The sequence below is a fragment of the Narcine bancroftii genome, chromosome 12 (genome assembly GCF_036971445.1).
Source record: "Narcine bancroftii isolate sNarBan1 chromosome 12, sNarBan1.hap1, whole genome shotgun sequence".
Taxonomy (NCBI): domain Eukaryota; kingdom Metazoa; phylum Chordata; class Chondrichthyes; order Torpediniformes; family Narcinidae; genus Narcine; species Narcine bancroftii.
Window position 1 is genome coordinate 31,649,715 of NC_091480.1, and position 16,561 is coordinate 31,666,275.

The following is a 16,561-nucleotide window of genomic DNA, read 5'->3' on the forward strand; positions in this document are numbered from 1 at the left end:
AGCATTGCAAATGAGTTGACGTTACACAGTTTGATTCTTCCTGCATACTACTATTCCATCGTCTATTTCAATAAGCTGGTGCCTCAAATGTGCTGAACACAGTCTTCAGCACAGTGAAAGCTAATTGGTACTTGTGATATGTAAGCTACCGAATTTGCAGAACTGTCAAGTTTTTTAAATCGTTAATTAGCTGCAAATATTATTAACCAGGATCCTATTTTGTAATCTGCAAACAAGAGTGCTTCTATTGTGGAAAAGTTAATCGATCTCTGTCTTGCAGGAGTTAATTATCAGCTCTCAGAAGCATTGTTATATTTTCTTCTGGTCCATGATTTCACCAGCAAATATCACACCATTGCTTCCTAGTCACCAACCTTATTTCTTCAGGTGATCACTCCACAGCTTCCAGACTTGCAGTCGCCAATTTCTGCACAGCCCACTTGTACTTCCTGCCAAAAATCTTCAAGCAGTACTATTTGGGCAGCCTCATTGTTTCAGCTTACTCTTGTCCCACGGAACTTATTTCTTTCTACATTGCCTCCCCCATTTTCTTCCGGCTTACATCTGTAACACGTCTGATACTCAAACCCGTGCTTTTCAAACGTTTTTCTTTCCACTCACATGCCACCTTAAGTAATCCCTTTGCTATAGGTGCTCTGTGATTGGTAAGGGATTGCTTAAGGTGGTATGTGAGGGGGGAAAAAAAGGCTGAGAACCATTGCTCTCGACCCAATTGTTTGATTGAGAAAAATTGTCATTGGCCCATTTCCTTTGGAGATATGAAACCGTGCACATAATGAGTCAATTAGGTACAATTAAAACAGTGGTTTTCAAACTTTTTCTTTCCACTCACGTACCACCTTAAATAATCCCTTACAAATCACATTGGCATTGGGATTACTTAAGGTGGTATATGAGTGGGGGAAAAAAAGTTTGAAAGCCACTGCTCTAATCTCTTGGACGATTACCTGAAATCACTCCACATTTTGCATCCTTAACCAGAATGGTTTCAGGACCCTCAGCTTCCTTGAACAAAGGCCCCTTTACCACATGCTCAGTCACCTGAATGAATTTATTTCCACATTGAACAACTCCTCTCACTTTCAGGTCAGGCATAACCATAAGAACTCGCATGAGCCTATGATATACTTGTCCTTGAATGGAGTTGCTAGAACATTCCTTGTCTTAACCTACTCATGCCCCCTTCCTTTAACTCTTTTTCCAGTACATTGCTGCCTTCTATTCATAGAGAACTCGAAAATTTCATGACTTTTGCTGTCTAATTTCAGACCTGATTTCACTCTTTTTTTTTGCCTTTCTCAAATTTATTCCCACATGGGGAATAGGCTAGCAAACAAGCTGAAAGACTTCCACAGCAATCTTGGCTATACTTCCTTCACAGCATTTCCATGCTCCCAGTTCCTCTATGTCCATTGTATTTGCTTTAATGCTAAGATTTTTCTACACCGATGTTTCGGAGATGTCTTTATTCTTCCTGGCTTTCCCTTGAGTTAAGAGCTTATCACCATATCTGCATCTTCCCACCCTTCTTCTCTTTTCCCTTCTCTTCCTGTACTGAGCAATGATAGAGATACTCTGGTTATTACCTTCCATCTCTATCAGCCTCCACACTCTTTGCAATTTCTCTGAGCTTCAGCCAGATTTCACCACCAGATACATCTTCCTCTCTCCTACCTGACTGTTTATCAAAGGGATAATTTTTTATGCAATATCCAGGCCTGCTCTTCCATCCCAACCAACCCATGCTTTGAGGTACTTTCCCATGTAACTGTAGGAGATGCCACGCCTGCTCTTGTATCTCTTAATTTTCCATCTTCCACATGAAGCAAAGGTTCACTTGTACTTCCTTCCACCTAGGTTACAGCATTTTGTGATCATTATGTGGTTTCCTCTATACTGCAGAAACACAACATGGATTGGGAGATTGCATTGCAGAGTACCTAGTCTGCAGGAGAAACACAGATCTCCCTGTTTCCTGTTCTATCCACTATAAATCTGTATCCCAAATCCACACCGACCTACTTGTCTGTGACTGGCTGAGCTATTATAATAAGGCTTGGGGAACAACACCTCATTTATCTTGGCGCATTGCAGCTTTCTGGACTCTTAAATTGAGTTTTATAATTATAGATGACTTGCTTTATTTGGCTCAGAACTAGATACTTGAGTTGTATCATATTAACTTAAAACATAGCACACTACAGACCCTTCGGCCCTTGATGATGTGCCAACCTATATATTACTACTTTTTATAAATAAAAACTATATCCTCAATTTTTCTCTCGTCCATGTGCCTGTCGAGGAGTCTCTTAAATGCCCCTAATGTCCCAGCCTCCACCACCATCCCTGGCAAGGCATTCCAGGCACCCACAATTCTCTGTGTATAAAAATCAAATTTACCCTGATGTCTCCCCCAAACATTCCTCGTTTCACTTTGTGCAGGTCCTTCATTTTGTGTAGGACTTGATTTTTGCATCTCCATTAGTACAGACCCATGGTTTAAAATGCTGTTTTGTTTATATTATCATGTTCTGACTACATGCATTATCCCGTCACCTGGATGACCTTCACCACTTATTCCAAGGCAAACTTAGCCTTGCCATATCCGAGATATTCCTATTGTCCTATTCAACCCTCCCCACTTCTCTTCAACTTGTTTTCTCACTTTCCAGTTATGACAAAGGATCTTTGATTTGAAAGGTGAGCTCTTTTTTTCCCTACTGATACTGCTTGACAAGTTGAATATTTCCAGCAGTTTCCATTTATGTTTCTGATCTAAAGCCTATGTAATATATATATTTTTATTTTCTTGCTGTTTTACATTCAGGATATTGAAAAGATTGAAGGCAAAGGGCCCTAAACAAATCCAACTGGAGCGTTTGGAACAAGGATTTTCCATCTACGTAAATGGTGCTAACTCTGAATTTAAGCGGCAACCAAGATCGGAAGCTACTTCAAGATCAGTGTGGACAGCTGGTGAATAATTCCTTTTACCAAATAACAATATATGAAATTAACAACGAGTATTGGCAATTCACCATCCTGTGCCTCTTCTATTATTCATTGGTTGTAGCTAATTTTTGACCCATTTCTGTACACATCTTTCCCTTAATATTTAATTATCAAAAATTCAACACACTGAAATTCACAATAACCAGTTGACCTTGACTTCATTGAACTTTATATCTTTTGGTTTTATCTTGTTCCCTGTTACTCTACTGGTTCCTGAAAGTTCAAAAGCTTGGGGAAATAAAGTAAGTTCTTTTATAGGAAATATGATTTTTTTTTAAGGGTAGAACACATTTTGTTGAGGCTTCAGTCTGAAGGTAGATTCAAAGATGCAGAGAAAACGGTGGCAAGCCACTTCCTTGAGTCATTGCAGTCCTTCTGGTGCCACTGTTGGGTGGGGAGTTGCTGGATTCTAGTGGAACTTCTTGAAGAAAGGGGAATATATTCCCAGTTAATTTGATGTCTGATTTGCAGGAGAAGTCCAACTTTCCCTTTCTATTCACCTAGCCACCTATCTCATTCTGTCTGGTCCTTCTTGGTAGTGGAAGTCACAGGATTGGGAGAAGGTATTGCAGTGTCCTCAGTGGGAAACTGCTGGTATACACATTGTAGCTATGATGCTCTACCAGCAGTGGGAGATTTGGCATGTCATCAAATACTATCAAGCTTCTGCAGGTGTACTGTGGAAAGTACGCTGACAGGTTGCAGGTGACCTGGTTTAGTATTTAGAGTGCCCAAGAACATAGCAAAGCTGCAGAAGATAGCAAACATAGCCAGGTCTATCACAGACACTGCCTCAAGAAGGCAACAAGCATCATAAAGGACTCCTTTCTCCTTGGTCACAATCTTTTCTCACTCCTACTACCTTCAAGAAGATGGTACAGCATCTTGAAGTCAAGAAATATTTTTTTTTCCCCAATGGCTATCAAGCTCTTGGTCCTCTCCTTACTGGACATACATTACTTATCCACCACAAAAGACCTGTCTGCACTATTGAAGCACCACTTTTTTTTCTTCCACTACTGTAACTGTATGATCTTTTATATTACCTTTTTCCATACAGTAATTTAATGTTTGCTCTTGGAGTTTTTTTTTACTAAGTACTTTGGCGCGAGTAAGAATTTTAGTGGGCCTGTACATTGCTCTTGCTTTATGACATTATCATCATTATTTGGAGTGAATCAAATTGGCAGATGATTGTCTTCTGTATTGATTGATCATTCATTTTGTACTTTTGCTTGAACATGATTCTGAGTGCTACAGCCTTGTCTTTAGGGATCACATGTTGGGCCTCACTATTGTTGATGCTGAGGATGTTTGATAGTCTTCCCCATGTTGGTTGTTTAATCATTTGCCATCATGCACGACTGCAAAGCTTTGTTGGTTCTGAGATCACTTACCCCTTTGTTGCATGCTGTGTTTGCTTTTATCCTGTGTTTCTCACCTGCTTAATTTCCCATTTATAAGCCCACCTCTTGCTGGTTCTGACATGCTCTTCTGCACTCCTCATTGAACAAGGGTTGATTTACTGTCTTGATGTAACAGGAAAGGTAGAGAGAAGATGTACAGGACCATAAGGTTATGGACTGATTTGCTGCAGAGCACCTCATTGAAGCCCGGATTTGACCTGCCTAATGTGTTCTTTTTCCTTTGCATTTCATATTCTTGCAGTGTCGCTTAACAAAATTGTGTGAATCCTTGGTGTGAAGATGGAATGTCATCTGCTGCCACCATTTCTTCTTGCAGCAGTTTAAATGTATCTCTATGAATGAGGTCATTAGTTCCATTCATGTTTAAATGCTTTTTAAGATATTTCAGAATTTTATTGCAGATCTTTCTTGAGGCTTTTTGGAAAACAGTGGGAATGGAAGGGATCTTTTAGATTAAAAACATAATTTAAATGTTTAAAATGTTTCAAACTTTATGATGTAAACCAATATAGTCACATGTAGCCTGTACATTAAAAGTTTGGATGTAAACTTAATTTCAGACTCTGCTTCACAATCATCTTTCAATGCTGAAGAGCTACAAGAATTAGAAACACTAAAACGTAGAACCCAAACTGCTCCAGACAAAGTTCAACGGAAAGGTTGGGTGCAGGTAAAGTGAATTGTAATAAAACACTGGAGACAATCTATGATCTCTTTGTTATATCACAGACAGTCTGCCACATGGCCATTGCAAGATGCTGAAAACAGGTATCTGTAATATAATTCCAGTGACATTTCTCATTCTGACCATGAAGGACAGAATGTGACATCTCCTCTCCAATCCTTGAAGAGGTGGTTGGCTATTACTGTGGTTTGATGAATTACACTGCTACCATATCAAGCTAAATATTAAAAGTGTTTTTGGAGAGTTAAATCTCTTGGGTGTTTCTCAGACTAAGAAGAATTTAATTATACTTTTAAAATTGTGAGAGCTGAGGAAAAGAAGACAGAGGGAATGGAAAGGAGGGGGAAAGGAGAGCAGGTTAGCAGAAACCGGAGAAGTTGATGCTAATACAATCTGGCTGGAGAGTGCCCAGTGAAGTCGGTGCTAATGTCATCTGGCTGGAGAGTGGCCAGTGAAGTCGGTGCTAATGCCATCTGGCTGGAGAGTGCCCAGTGAAGTCGGTGCTAATGCCATCTGGCTGGAGAGTGCCCAGTGAAGTCGGTGCTAATGCCATCCAGCTGGAGAACGCCCAGTGAAGTCGGTGCTAATGCCATCTGGCTGGAGAGTGCCCAGTGAAGTCGGTGCTAATGCCATCCGGCTGGAGAACGCCCAGTGAAGTCGGTGCTAATGCCATCTGGCTGGAGAGTGCTCAGTGAAGTTGATGTGAATGCCATCTGGCTGGAGAATGCCCACTCTCCTGCCGGATGGCATTAACATCGACTTCTCTGGTTTCTGCTAACATGCTCCCCTTTTCCTTTCCCTTTCTATTCACCTAGCCTTGCTTGCTGCTGAGTCTTCCCTCCCTTCACCTATTACCTCCTGCCTTTGGGACCGTGCGCCTCCCCCCCTTACCTTTTCATTCAGACGCTCGCCAACACTTTTCCATACCTTGATTAAGGACTCAAGCCTGAAACGTCAGTTATGTATTTTTATCTTTGCTCTATAAAGGACACTGTTTGACCTGCTGAGTTTCTCCAGCATTGTGTTTATACTAAAAATTATATTCCTATTTGTAGGGTGTATTATATAAATATAATCACTCTAATATAACTTTAAAATTGTTATTAGCTCAAGATAATCTCACTTTTAAAATAACGTTTCCATGATTTTTCAATGTGAAAATTAGATATACATCGTGGGTTGGAATTCTTGAAACAAGCTAAGTATAATTGGTATAAGTTCTGTTCCATTTTAATGTCCATATACTGTAAGTACATGATAAACTCCTTAAGTTATAATCGAAATAACTGGTATTTCATTACAGTCATCGGTCCATATAAAAACAGAGAAAGGTCCACAGTTGCTTCTTGGTCCACCTGTAGATTACGCAGATGACTTTGAAGCTTATGAAAGTGTTAATATGGAGTCGCAGGAGATGCTGTGTCACTGCTCTCAGGTAACTATTTATAAAAAACACATCGTAGAGTAATAATTGTGATTTGTTTTAATGTAACTTTTAGCCAAGGATGATTTTCTTTTGATTCCTGTGAAGTTTTTTTCCAGTCGATTGCAGTTTGATTTATAAATTGCATAAAATTGCATCAGAGAAATGGGCTATTTAATTTTACTTGACTGCTACATTTTTAACTCTGTGTGAACTTCTTCCAACTTTAACTGCATTTACCCACTTTTAAGGTGGATAATAATAATTTTGGATTATAATGCAACATGTTTTATTCACAGTGTTGCCAATGCAATTTTAAAAAGCGCTCACTGGTTTCAAAATGAATAAATACATAAGGGAATCTGTGCACTTCTTGTCCTAGAGGGTCTTGAGGGTCTGAATAATCGTTCAGCTATCAATTTCACAGAGGATGTGTGGAGTCATGCAGTATAATATTTTTGTATTTTTACGTCAAGTTGAACAAATGTTTTGAGGGCAATAATCAAATGTCTTCAACTTCAAAATATTCCTACTTGCCCTCTCTGAATATTGATTCAAAAACACTTTCAGGATTTTCCTTATTTTTGAGTATGGCAAATCTTAACTTTCCATCAACTTTCCTGGTTGCAAATTAATGCTCTGTAAGAGGGTTACTTTTTTATTTTAATTTTTTAAAATTTTAATTTTTATGCCAAAATCTGAGAACTAGTAGTTTGAGGTCAATATGTGTCCTATCCAAATTTGAATTTTGAAGCTTATGAATTTAATGTCTCTGGGGTATAATCAACATGTAAGAAACAAATACAATTCTAATCAGTGGAAATTTTGACAAAAACACTTGGTTATAGGGTGGAATTTAAAGTTTAAAGTTCAGGTTTATTGTAACTTTTGGCCATGGTTGATTTTCTTTTGATTCCTGTGAAGTTTTTTTCCAGTCGATTGCAGTTTGAATTCTGAATTGCTTTATAAATTGCATAAAATTGCATCAGAGAAATGGGCTATTTAATTTTACTTGACTGCTACATTTTTAACTCTGTGTGAACTTCTTCTAACTTTAACTGCATTTACCCACTTTTAAGGTGGATAATAATAATTTTGGATTATAATGAAAATCCTGAAAGTGTTTTTGAATCAATATTCAGAGAGGGCAAGTAGGAATATTTTGAAGTTGAAGACATTTGATTATTGCCCTCAAAACATTTGTTCAACTTGGCATAAAAATACAAAAATATTATACTGCATGTCTCCACACATCCTCTGTGAAATTGATAGCTGAACGATTATTCAGACCCTCAAGACCCTCTAGGGCAGGAAGTACACAGATTCCCTTATGTATTTATTTATTTTGAAACCAGTGAGAGCTTTTTAAAATTTCATTGGCAACACTGTGATATCCATTTGTGATATCACAAACAATTCTGTGACGCTTTTTCCTGTGGGGCAGGCAGATTTTCTACTTATCGGTAGTAGAAAAAAACTACTGAACAGAAGATGCATATAGAAAAGAGAAATGTGAACCAACTGTGCAATGCAGAAAATAAATATTCAATAATAAATAATGTGCCAAGTAAGAGTCTTTAAATGTGTCTCTGATTGAGCCTGTTGTTTTGGTGGAGGGGTAGCAACTGTTCCTGAACCCGGTGATAGGAAATCTGTGGCACTTGTACCTCTTTCCCAATGATGAGAGCAGAACTTGTCCTGAGTGGTGTGGATCCATGCCGATTGCTGCTGCTCTCTTACTGCAGCATTCCATGTAGATTTTTTCTCAATGGTGGGAGAGTTGTACAAAATATGTTTCAAAAAAATATGAAGTTGGTTCAAGAATTTAAAACAATTTAAAATGTGGCTGCAGTAATTCCAGAGTGTTGATCTTACCAAAGATGCAGCTACCAGTGTCAGGGAAAACATAATTTTTAAATGTTTTATGAAAATACTGGCTTTTCATGCAATTTTAATTTTTCTCCATTCCTTGCAGAATCTTACTGATTCCAGGCACAGAGGCAACACCTGTACCATATCAGAGTACTCCTTCATAAATCCATCAAGGATATCAGAAACATGCAGTTGTGGAGGCAATGAAAAAATTCTGCTGAACATGCAAGATATTAAGGTGTGTATGACCCTTACAATACATTGTAATTATACAGATTGCACTTGTGAAACTAGTCCCATTTCTAAATATTAATTCTATCCTAAATAATACCTCAAATTTGATGTTGGATCTAGTTAAAAAAAATTATATATTTGACCACAAGTAGGAGAAAATCCTGTATTTGTGGCCAATCCCTTTGTGTTGTACATCAACTATGTAGCATTGGATTGAAGTCTTCACGAAAGCAGACACTGAAATTCATTATGATCACCATCTTAATGGCTTACTTTCTCTTGTTCTACATAAATGTTAGTTCTCTACTTATGATCATGTTGTATTAGCTATTGAGAAGAAGCCTGCAGGAGACTGATGATCTCCATCTTAATGAGAAGAGCATCGGCAGTGAGGACTCCGATTCGCTGGAGGATGATATTGTTGAGCAGCTTGAATCTCAAGAGCCCACTGAGAGCCCAAAAGATACACAAATAAATGAAGAGTTTTTGCAGAGAGACCTGGAGGTAAAGCACAATGGTCTACATCCTGGAGATCTGATTGTCCTCGACTTTGGACCTAATCTGAAAAGTAAGTTCATAAAATATAAAGTATCTAGTTTTGTTTTAACCTTAATAGAATTTAATAAACTGATTTTAAGAATGCATGAACAACATTTTGGAACAGTTATTTTCAGTTTGTATTGATAAGAGCTAGAGATTAGAGCAGAGGTTCTCAACCTTCTTTTTCCCTTCCACTCACATACCACCTTAAGAAATCCCTTACTAGCCACAGAGCACCAATGCCACAGATTACTCAGTAAGCGCAAAATGTTGGCAACTTCTCATTTCTCAAAGGTAAATCACGAAAATCTATAGACGCTGTGGTTGAAGTAAAAACACAAAATGCTGGAGAAACTCAACAGGTCAAACAGTGTTGTTTATGTAGCAAAAGCAAAGATACAGAACTGACATTTCGGGCTTGAGCCCCATCAAGGTATGAGAGAATGCTGGTAGGTGTCTGAATAAAAGATAGGGTGGAGGGGGAGATGGTAAAGTCAGGAGATGTTATGTGGAGAAGGGAGGGAGGGGACTGCAGCAATGAGGGGGGAGAAGGAAGGCTGGGTGGATAAGAGGGGAAGGGAGGGGACAAATGGAAAGACTGGAAAGGGGGAGGGGAAAAGAGGCGAGCAAGGTTAGCAGAAAGCAGAGAAGTCAATGTTAATGCCAACTGGCCGGAGAGTGCCCAGACGGAAAATACGGTGGTGGTCCTCCAATCTGTGGGTGATCAGGGTGGGATATTACATAATGCCATAGACAGACATGTGAGTATGACTCAGAATTGAAATGGTTGGCTACTGGGAGGTCACTGTTGTTGCGGACGGAGAGGAGTTGCTCAGCGAAGTGATCTCTCAATTTGCGACCAGTCTCTCCAATGTAGAGAAGGCAACAAAGGGAGCACTTGATATAGTAAATAAGTCCTGTGGATATAAAGGATTGATTATCTGAACTGAAGTTTTGAAGGGCGGTAGGTAGGTAGACTGAAGTAGACACAAAGGAAGATGATGTTTAATCCACCTGGTGGATCTCCTACTTGGAGGTGTAAGCAATGATGAGAGAACAAGAGATGTGAAAAACATAAATTAGAAGTCCGAAAATCCAGACTGCTTGGGGATTGCATCTGACTGGATTTTCAGATTTTATAGATTCTTGGGCAGTATTTTTAAAATTCAAATTTAAGGAGGAATAAGGAGATGAACATGTAAATTTTAATAATTTATTAATTAGCAAATACCACAAGCTTCATTTATCAAAATGGCCAGTTTTAAAGAAAAATAAAAATGCTGCTGTGCATCTGTGACACACATCACTCTCTCTCTCTCTCTCTCTCTTTCTCTCTCACACACACACACACACACACACACACACACACACACACACACTTCTGGCATTTTCTACTGTTGGTAGATTGTATCTCTGTTATTAAATGCATTGTATAACCTTGAACAAACTCGACATTTGCCAGAGAGCACAGAAAATACAAGAGTGGGTTCTGATGAGGTGATTTGTTGTCACATCCTTTAAGACTCTAATCTGCAAAGTTATCCACATAAAGTGAAGAATTCAATATGATAGTATGAGGGCATCAGGATGAAGTGGGGTAAAAATGTGTTTCGAATGCAGGTTGAAGGAAAAAAAGTTCAGAAAGGAATGAAAAATGTTTCAAGGTGGGTTTGGATAAATGCATTGAGAATGAAATTAAAGTTGCCACTTTGGTAATGATATAGAACAACTCCTATTATCTGAAATAGGATTCTCTGAATTCCTCATTTATAGGAATTTTTAAAATTTTTTGGATTATTGAGGATATCCAAAACAAATCAGAAATCCTCATTTATCCAAAATTTTTTCAGAGCCAAACTGACCTCACAGGTGAAAAAAAATCATCTGACGTGAAATTAGAATGACAATTGTCCTCGTTTCACGTAATGTCCTCTCCTTTCTCTTTCCATTTCTTCTTTATCTTCCCCTTTTCAGTTTTCTCTCCAACTCTCCCTCTCAAACTGCGTGCCACTATCTCCCAGCCTCAAGCGGTTGGAAGAATCCCTTGCCTCAGAGTGGCCTCCCGGGTAGGAGTGGGGCTTTGGGCTCAGTGGCATTCCATCCTATTCCCTTCCCTTCCTCCTTCCTCAGCACAGTGGACGTAGACTCTGATCCCTCCCTCCCCTCCGTGTGCATGTACGGTAGACCTTGGGGAGGATTCAGAGTCAGGACTCGGGTGTCGGGATCTCCGGTGACCATGGATATAGGAGCTCGCTGACTCGCCAGTGAGTGTTTCACTGGTCCAGGAAGGATCCCTGGGAATCAGTGGCGGCGGTGGGTACGTCTCTGGGATCGGCGGCTGTGATTGGGAGTTCTCAGTGAATATGCGTTGCGACCAGCATTTTTTTTTGGTGAGAATTAAACATTATTTTAATACTTAAAAAGCCTTCCCTTGCTGTTTAAACATTGATACGTGATTTGCTGTTGCTACTGGGCTTTTTTTTAAAAATGTCCAGGATTTTTTAAAAAAATGACCAGTTCTCTGAAAAAACCATTTATCTGATATAGGCTCAGACCCGATAATCTGAGTTGTGTACTATACTTTTAGAAGAGGCTTGACTGATATGATTGGAATTAAAAAAAACAATTTTTTTTTGTAAATGATGCAATCAAGGGATAGTAATACCCCAAAACTGATCAAAGCAATTGTTACAGTTCTAATGCAGAATAACATTTGATATGTTCATTTGATTTGAGGAAGAGAAGCTATATCATTCCTGGACATGCACATTAAGCAACTAAATGGGAGTTAATAGATCTGCAAGCCATGTGTTTAAAAAAAATCTATCAGCAATGCAGCTGTTAAAATTAGCTTTTAAATGTTTGGAAGAGCAGAATCAAATGCTTAAACTAAAAAAGAAATAATTAATGATCTGAACTTGGACATAACAGGAAAATTGTTTAAGTCTGTAGATGGCATGGATCATTAAATGTAGTGAACCGCATGGAGGACAGAATTTTGAAATAGGTATATATAGCTAAGAAAAATAAGGTGATTTGGTTTGGAAGGAAAAGATTCTCTCTCTTGCTCTCTTTCTCTCTCTCTCTCTCTCTCTCTCTCTCTCTCTATATATATATATAGTTTAAATATAAGCATTGAATGTGAGTGTTTCTCTATGATCCAAATATCCTGTAAAAAGCTATAATAACATTTAGGTTTTTATGGGCAGAGCGGTTAGTGCATTGCTGTTACATTATTTGCAGCAGGGTCTGGAGTTCAAATCCTGTGCTGTTTGTAAGGAGTTTGTATGTTCTCCCTGCATCTGCATGAGTTTTCCCTGGGGGCTCAGGTTCCTCCCACCCTTCAAAATTTATGGTTACGATGGGGTGGGGGGGCGAGGGTGTTGTTGCTCAATTGGGTGTAATTGGGCAGAATGGGCTCGTGGGCCGAAAGGGCCTGTTACCATGCTGTATGAATGTCTAAACATATTTCGAGTAGGGCTGAGAAAGCTTCACTCAAATTGGGTAACTTTTCAAGGGACCCAGCCACTAAAGTTGAATTGATTTTTCCAATGCTATACAATTCCACAATAGTTTGTGTTGACGTTTTTTTCCAGAAGAGGTAAAAAAATTAGGGGAAAATTTAGCGTTTAATAGAACTGATTCATCTATCTGAAAATAAATAAATATGAGTGAAGGTCGATTTTTTAATTTATTTATCAATTCATCTTCAGACAAGAAAAAACAGCAACTTCTAGCACCAAGAAAAGACGATGTTGCATCTTGCATTCCGATGAGGCCTCTTCTGGTGAGAAGTAAATCTTTTGACCGGACAGCCACTCCTGCTTCTGACCAACAAACAAATCTGATCTCAAGTAAGGTTCACTTCAATGTGTCAAGCAATATTTATAACTAGCATTCTGCAAGCTTGCACAACAGTATAAACTTTGAATATAGAATGATGTTGATTTTTCATAAAAACTTTTGAGGATTTAAGCAGCCAATTACAGATGTGCCTCCACATTTAGATTTCAAAGCTGTTTTGTGCACTAAATGTCATAACAGCAGGAAAGATGACTGAGTAGTTATCAAACTTCTTGGAGAACTATTTAAGAGACCCAGACTCATAATGTTGAATTATAATTACCAATAATTATGATTCCTCAATAGTTTATGTTTAATATTACTTTTTCTATAGAAGAGGTAAGAATGCAGGGGAAATCTGTGGGTAACAGAATTAACTAAACTACTGTACCATCTGATAACAAGATCAGATAAATGCAAAGTAAAAGTGGATTATTTCCCAAGTTATCGTACATCAGGCAAGCAAATTTCATTATTTCTCGCAGCAAGAAACCTGATGGAAAGTTAATCAGTCAATTGCTTGCAAGTCTTTAAGATTACTTTATTTCATCTTGGCAATCTCCAACCAGATGGCATGAAGTATTGACCTTAAATTTTTGCTAACCCCTGGTCTGTCTCCTTTCCCCCAGCTCCTACTCCCTTCCCTTTCTCCTATCAGATTGGTGCTTTCTGCTTTCTCCTCGTATCACTTCTCCACTTCTTTCTCTTCTATTCTCCCACCTGCATCCACCTATTATCTCTTACCTGTTAGCCTGTGCTCCTCCCCTTCCTCCCTCCTCTTCTGCACCACCTCCCCTACCTTTTTGTTAAGGCATCTATCTATTTTTTTCTTATTCCTGACAAAGGGCTTGGACCTGAAAGGTTGGTCATATTTTACCGCTATGTATTCTCCAATGCATTTGTGTATTGCACTTGGACCAGCATCTGAAGATTTTCTTCTTTAAATCCAAATTGTTTAGTGTTTTGTTTGTTAATTGTTATTAGCAATCTGATGTGAAATCATCTTTTATGGAAATCAGACCTGACCAATTCACTTTGAGTTTAGTATAAATGTAAATATGCTATTTATTATTGAGTTTAATTTGTGGCTCAGTAGAATTCTGATTTTATTTCCTTCAGGCAGGTTTATTTTTTTAATTTTGTATTTAATTAATTTTGAAGTCCCTGATTTGACAGTGTTTCTACCATGTTTACATGCCTTCCTGATTTTTTTAAGAAAGTTTTTATATTTCTTGCCATGAATTGGCTTACATTTTACCAGAATCAGAATTTATTGTCATGCACAAGGCATGAAATTCGATCATTTGCCACAGCATCATAGAGCAAGCATTCATATTATAGCTATACTGACAAAATTACTATATATAAAAATTAATAATGTACACAAATAAAGCAGTATCTTTTGTTCATTGATTATTCAGGAATCTGATGGCAGTGGGGACAAAACTGTCCTTATACTGTTGAGTGTTCATCTTTGGCTCTTGTCCCTTTTTCCCTGATGGGAGCAGAGTGAAGGGGGAATAGCCTGGATGGTGGGGGCCTTTAAGGATAGGGGCTGCTTTATTAAGACACCACCTCATGTAGATGTCCTCGATGGAATGAAGTCTTGTGCCTGTGATGTCGCAGGCTAAGTTAACAACCCTCTAAGTTTATTCTTGTCCTGAGAGTTGGCGCCTCCATAATCAGACAGTGATACAACCAGACAGAATACTCTGTAGAAGTTTATGAGAGTCTTTGGTGACGTACTGAATTTCCTCGGACACCTGGCTTATTTGTGATTGCATCAACATGGAGGCTCCAGGACAGATCTTTGGAGATGTTAACACCCCAAAATTTGAAGTTCTTGACCCTCTCCACTACTGAGCACTGCATCATGTTAACCTGACTTCTCCTTAAGTCCACAATCATCTCCTTGGTTTTGCTGACATTGAACACAAGGTTGTTATGGTTACACCATTCAACAAGCTGATTTATTTCCCACCTGAATGCTTCCTCATTGCAGTTTGTGATTCTGCCGACAACAGTGGTGTCATCGGCAAACGTAGATAGCATTGGAATTGTGTCTGACCACACAGTCATGGGTGTATAATGAGTAGAGCAGTGGGCTACACACATATCCTTGGGGTGCACCTGTGTTAATAATCAGTGAGGAGAAAACTTTGTTTCCAATTCGCACTGACTGTGGTTTTCTGATGAGAAACTCAAGGATCCTGTTGCAGAAGGGGGTACAGAGGCCTAGAGTTTGTAGCTTCTTGACCATCACTGAGGAAATAATGGAATTGAAGGCCTAGCTGTTGTCGATGAAGAGCAGCTGTATGTATGAATTGCTGTTTTTGAGATGATCTAAAGCTGAGTGGAGAGCCAGTGATATTGCATCTGCTGTGGAATGATTATGACAATAGGGGAATTGCAGTGGGTCCAAATCTTTGTTAGGTACATGTTAATTCGGGCCATGACCAGCATCTCAAAGCATTTCATCACAGTAGGAGTTAGTGCTACTACTGGGCAGTAGTCATTGAGGCAGCGCACACTACTCTTTTTAAGGGTTCCGGGATGATTGATGCTCCTTTGAAACAGTTGGGAACCTTTTACTGCAGAAATGAGAAGTTGACAATGTCCTTGAACACACTGGCTAGTTGGTTGGTGCAGATTTTCAGTACGCCATCTAACTTTTTGAGTTCACCAGAACTTTCTGTCATAAATTCAATGTGAACCAACTTCAACCTACATAGCACTGACTGCTTTGGCCCTGCTATCCTATTTGGCTTTCATCCATGTAAGAACTTCACTTAAGCCAATACTTGAGCACCAATTCCTGCTAAACCATTGGTCATTGTTGACCTTTTCATAGTTGAAGGGATCAAATTGTTAAAGAAATCATTATTCAGATGGTCTTTGAAATCTATTTTAAATGACAAATCTGGTTTACTACAGCAACCCATTTAATGATGTTACTCAGAGCTAATTCAGCCACAGAAAGATATATTACCAATTTTTATGCCTGCATTAGCTTTTTTGGGGGGTGGGTTTTGCCACCTTTGCCTATCCTGGAAATGGCCTTGAGAATATCAGGGAGAGTTGCCTTCTTGGACAACTGCAATCCTTCTGCTGAATGCTACTGGGGAAGGAATTGGAGGATTTAGACACAGTGACATTGCTGCTTGCCCTTGGAAATAGAATTAGAAGGTCTATTGAAATAGCTTCGATGAGCAACTAATGCCTTTATAGGTAATAGAGATTGCAGCCATGGTGCACTGGCAAAGAAGGGATGATTACTCAAGCTAGTAGATGAGTACCTACTTGAGGAGGACCATTACCTTGGATGGAATTGAGCTTTTTGAGTGTTTTTGGAATGAATTTACCCAGGCAAGCAGAGCATTCATGATAATAATGCCATTGACTATAAAAGGCATCTAGTTAGCTTCTCACCTCTCAATTGTGACCATTGTCATTTCTTGGTTGAATGTAATTTGTCAATTATCAGACCATGCCTGAATATTGTCT

At 38.9% G+C, this 16,561-nt stretch overlaps 1 protein-coding gene across 3 annotated transcripts in view; it reads left to right on the forward strand.

Moving 5' to 3' along the window:
• LOC138747119 (katanin-interacting protein) overlaps positions 1 to 16,561 on the forward strand; it is a 103,157-nt gene that overhangs the window by 16,041 nt on the left and 70,555 nt on the right. For 2 of the 3 annotated variants that reach the window (XM_069906062.1, XM_069906063.1), the window contains 6 exons: positions 2,849 to 2,997; positions 5,021 to 5,130; positions 6,449 to 6,580; positions 8,544 to 8,678; positions 9,002 to 9,242; positions 12,928 to 13,068. In XM_069906062.1, coding sequence (XP_069762163.1) covers positions 2,849 to 2,997; positions 5,021 to 5,130; positions 6,449 to 6,580; positions 8,544 to 8,678; positions 9,002 to 9,242; positions 12,928 to 13,068 — 908 coding nt within the window. Of the gene's footprint in view, positions 1 to 2,848; positions 2,998 to 5,020; positions 5,131 to 6,448; positions 6,581 to 8,047; positions 8,136 to 8,543; positions 8,679 to 9,001; positions 9,243 to 12,927; positions 13,069 to 16,561 lie in introns of those variants that run through there. The other variant, XM_069906064.1, reaches the window with a different exon arrangement.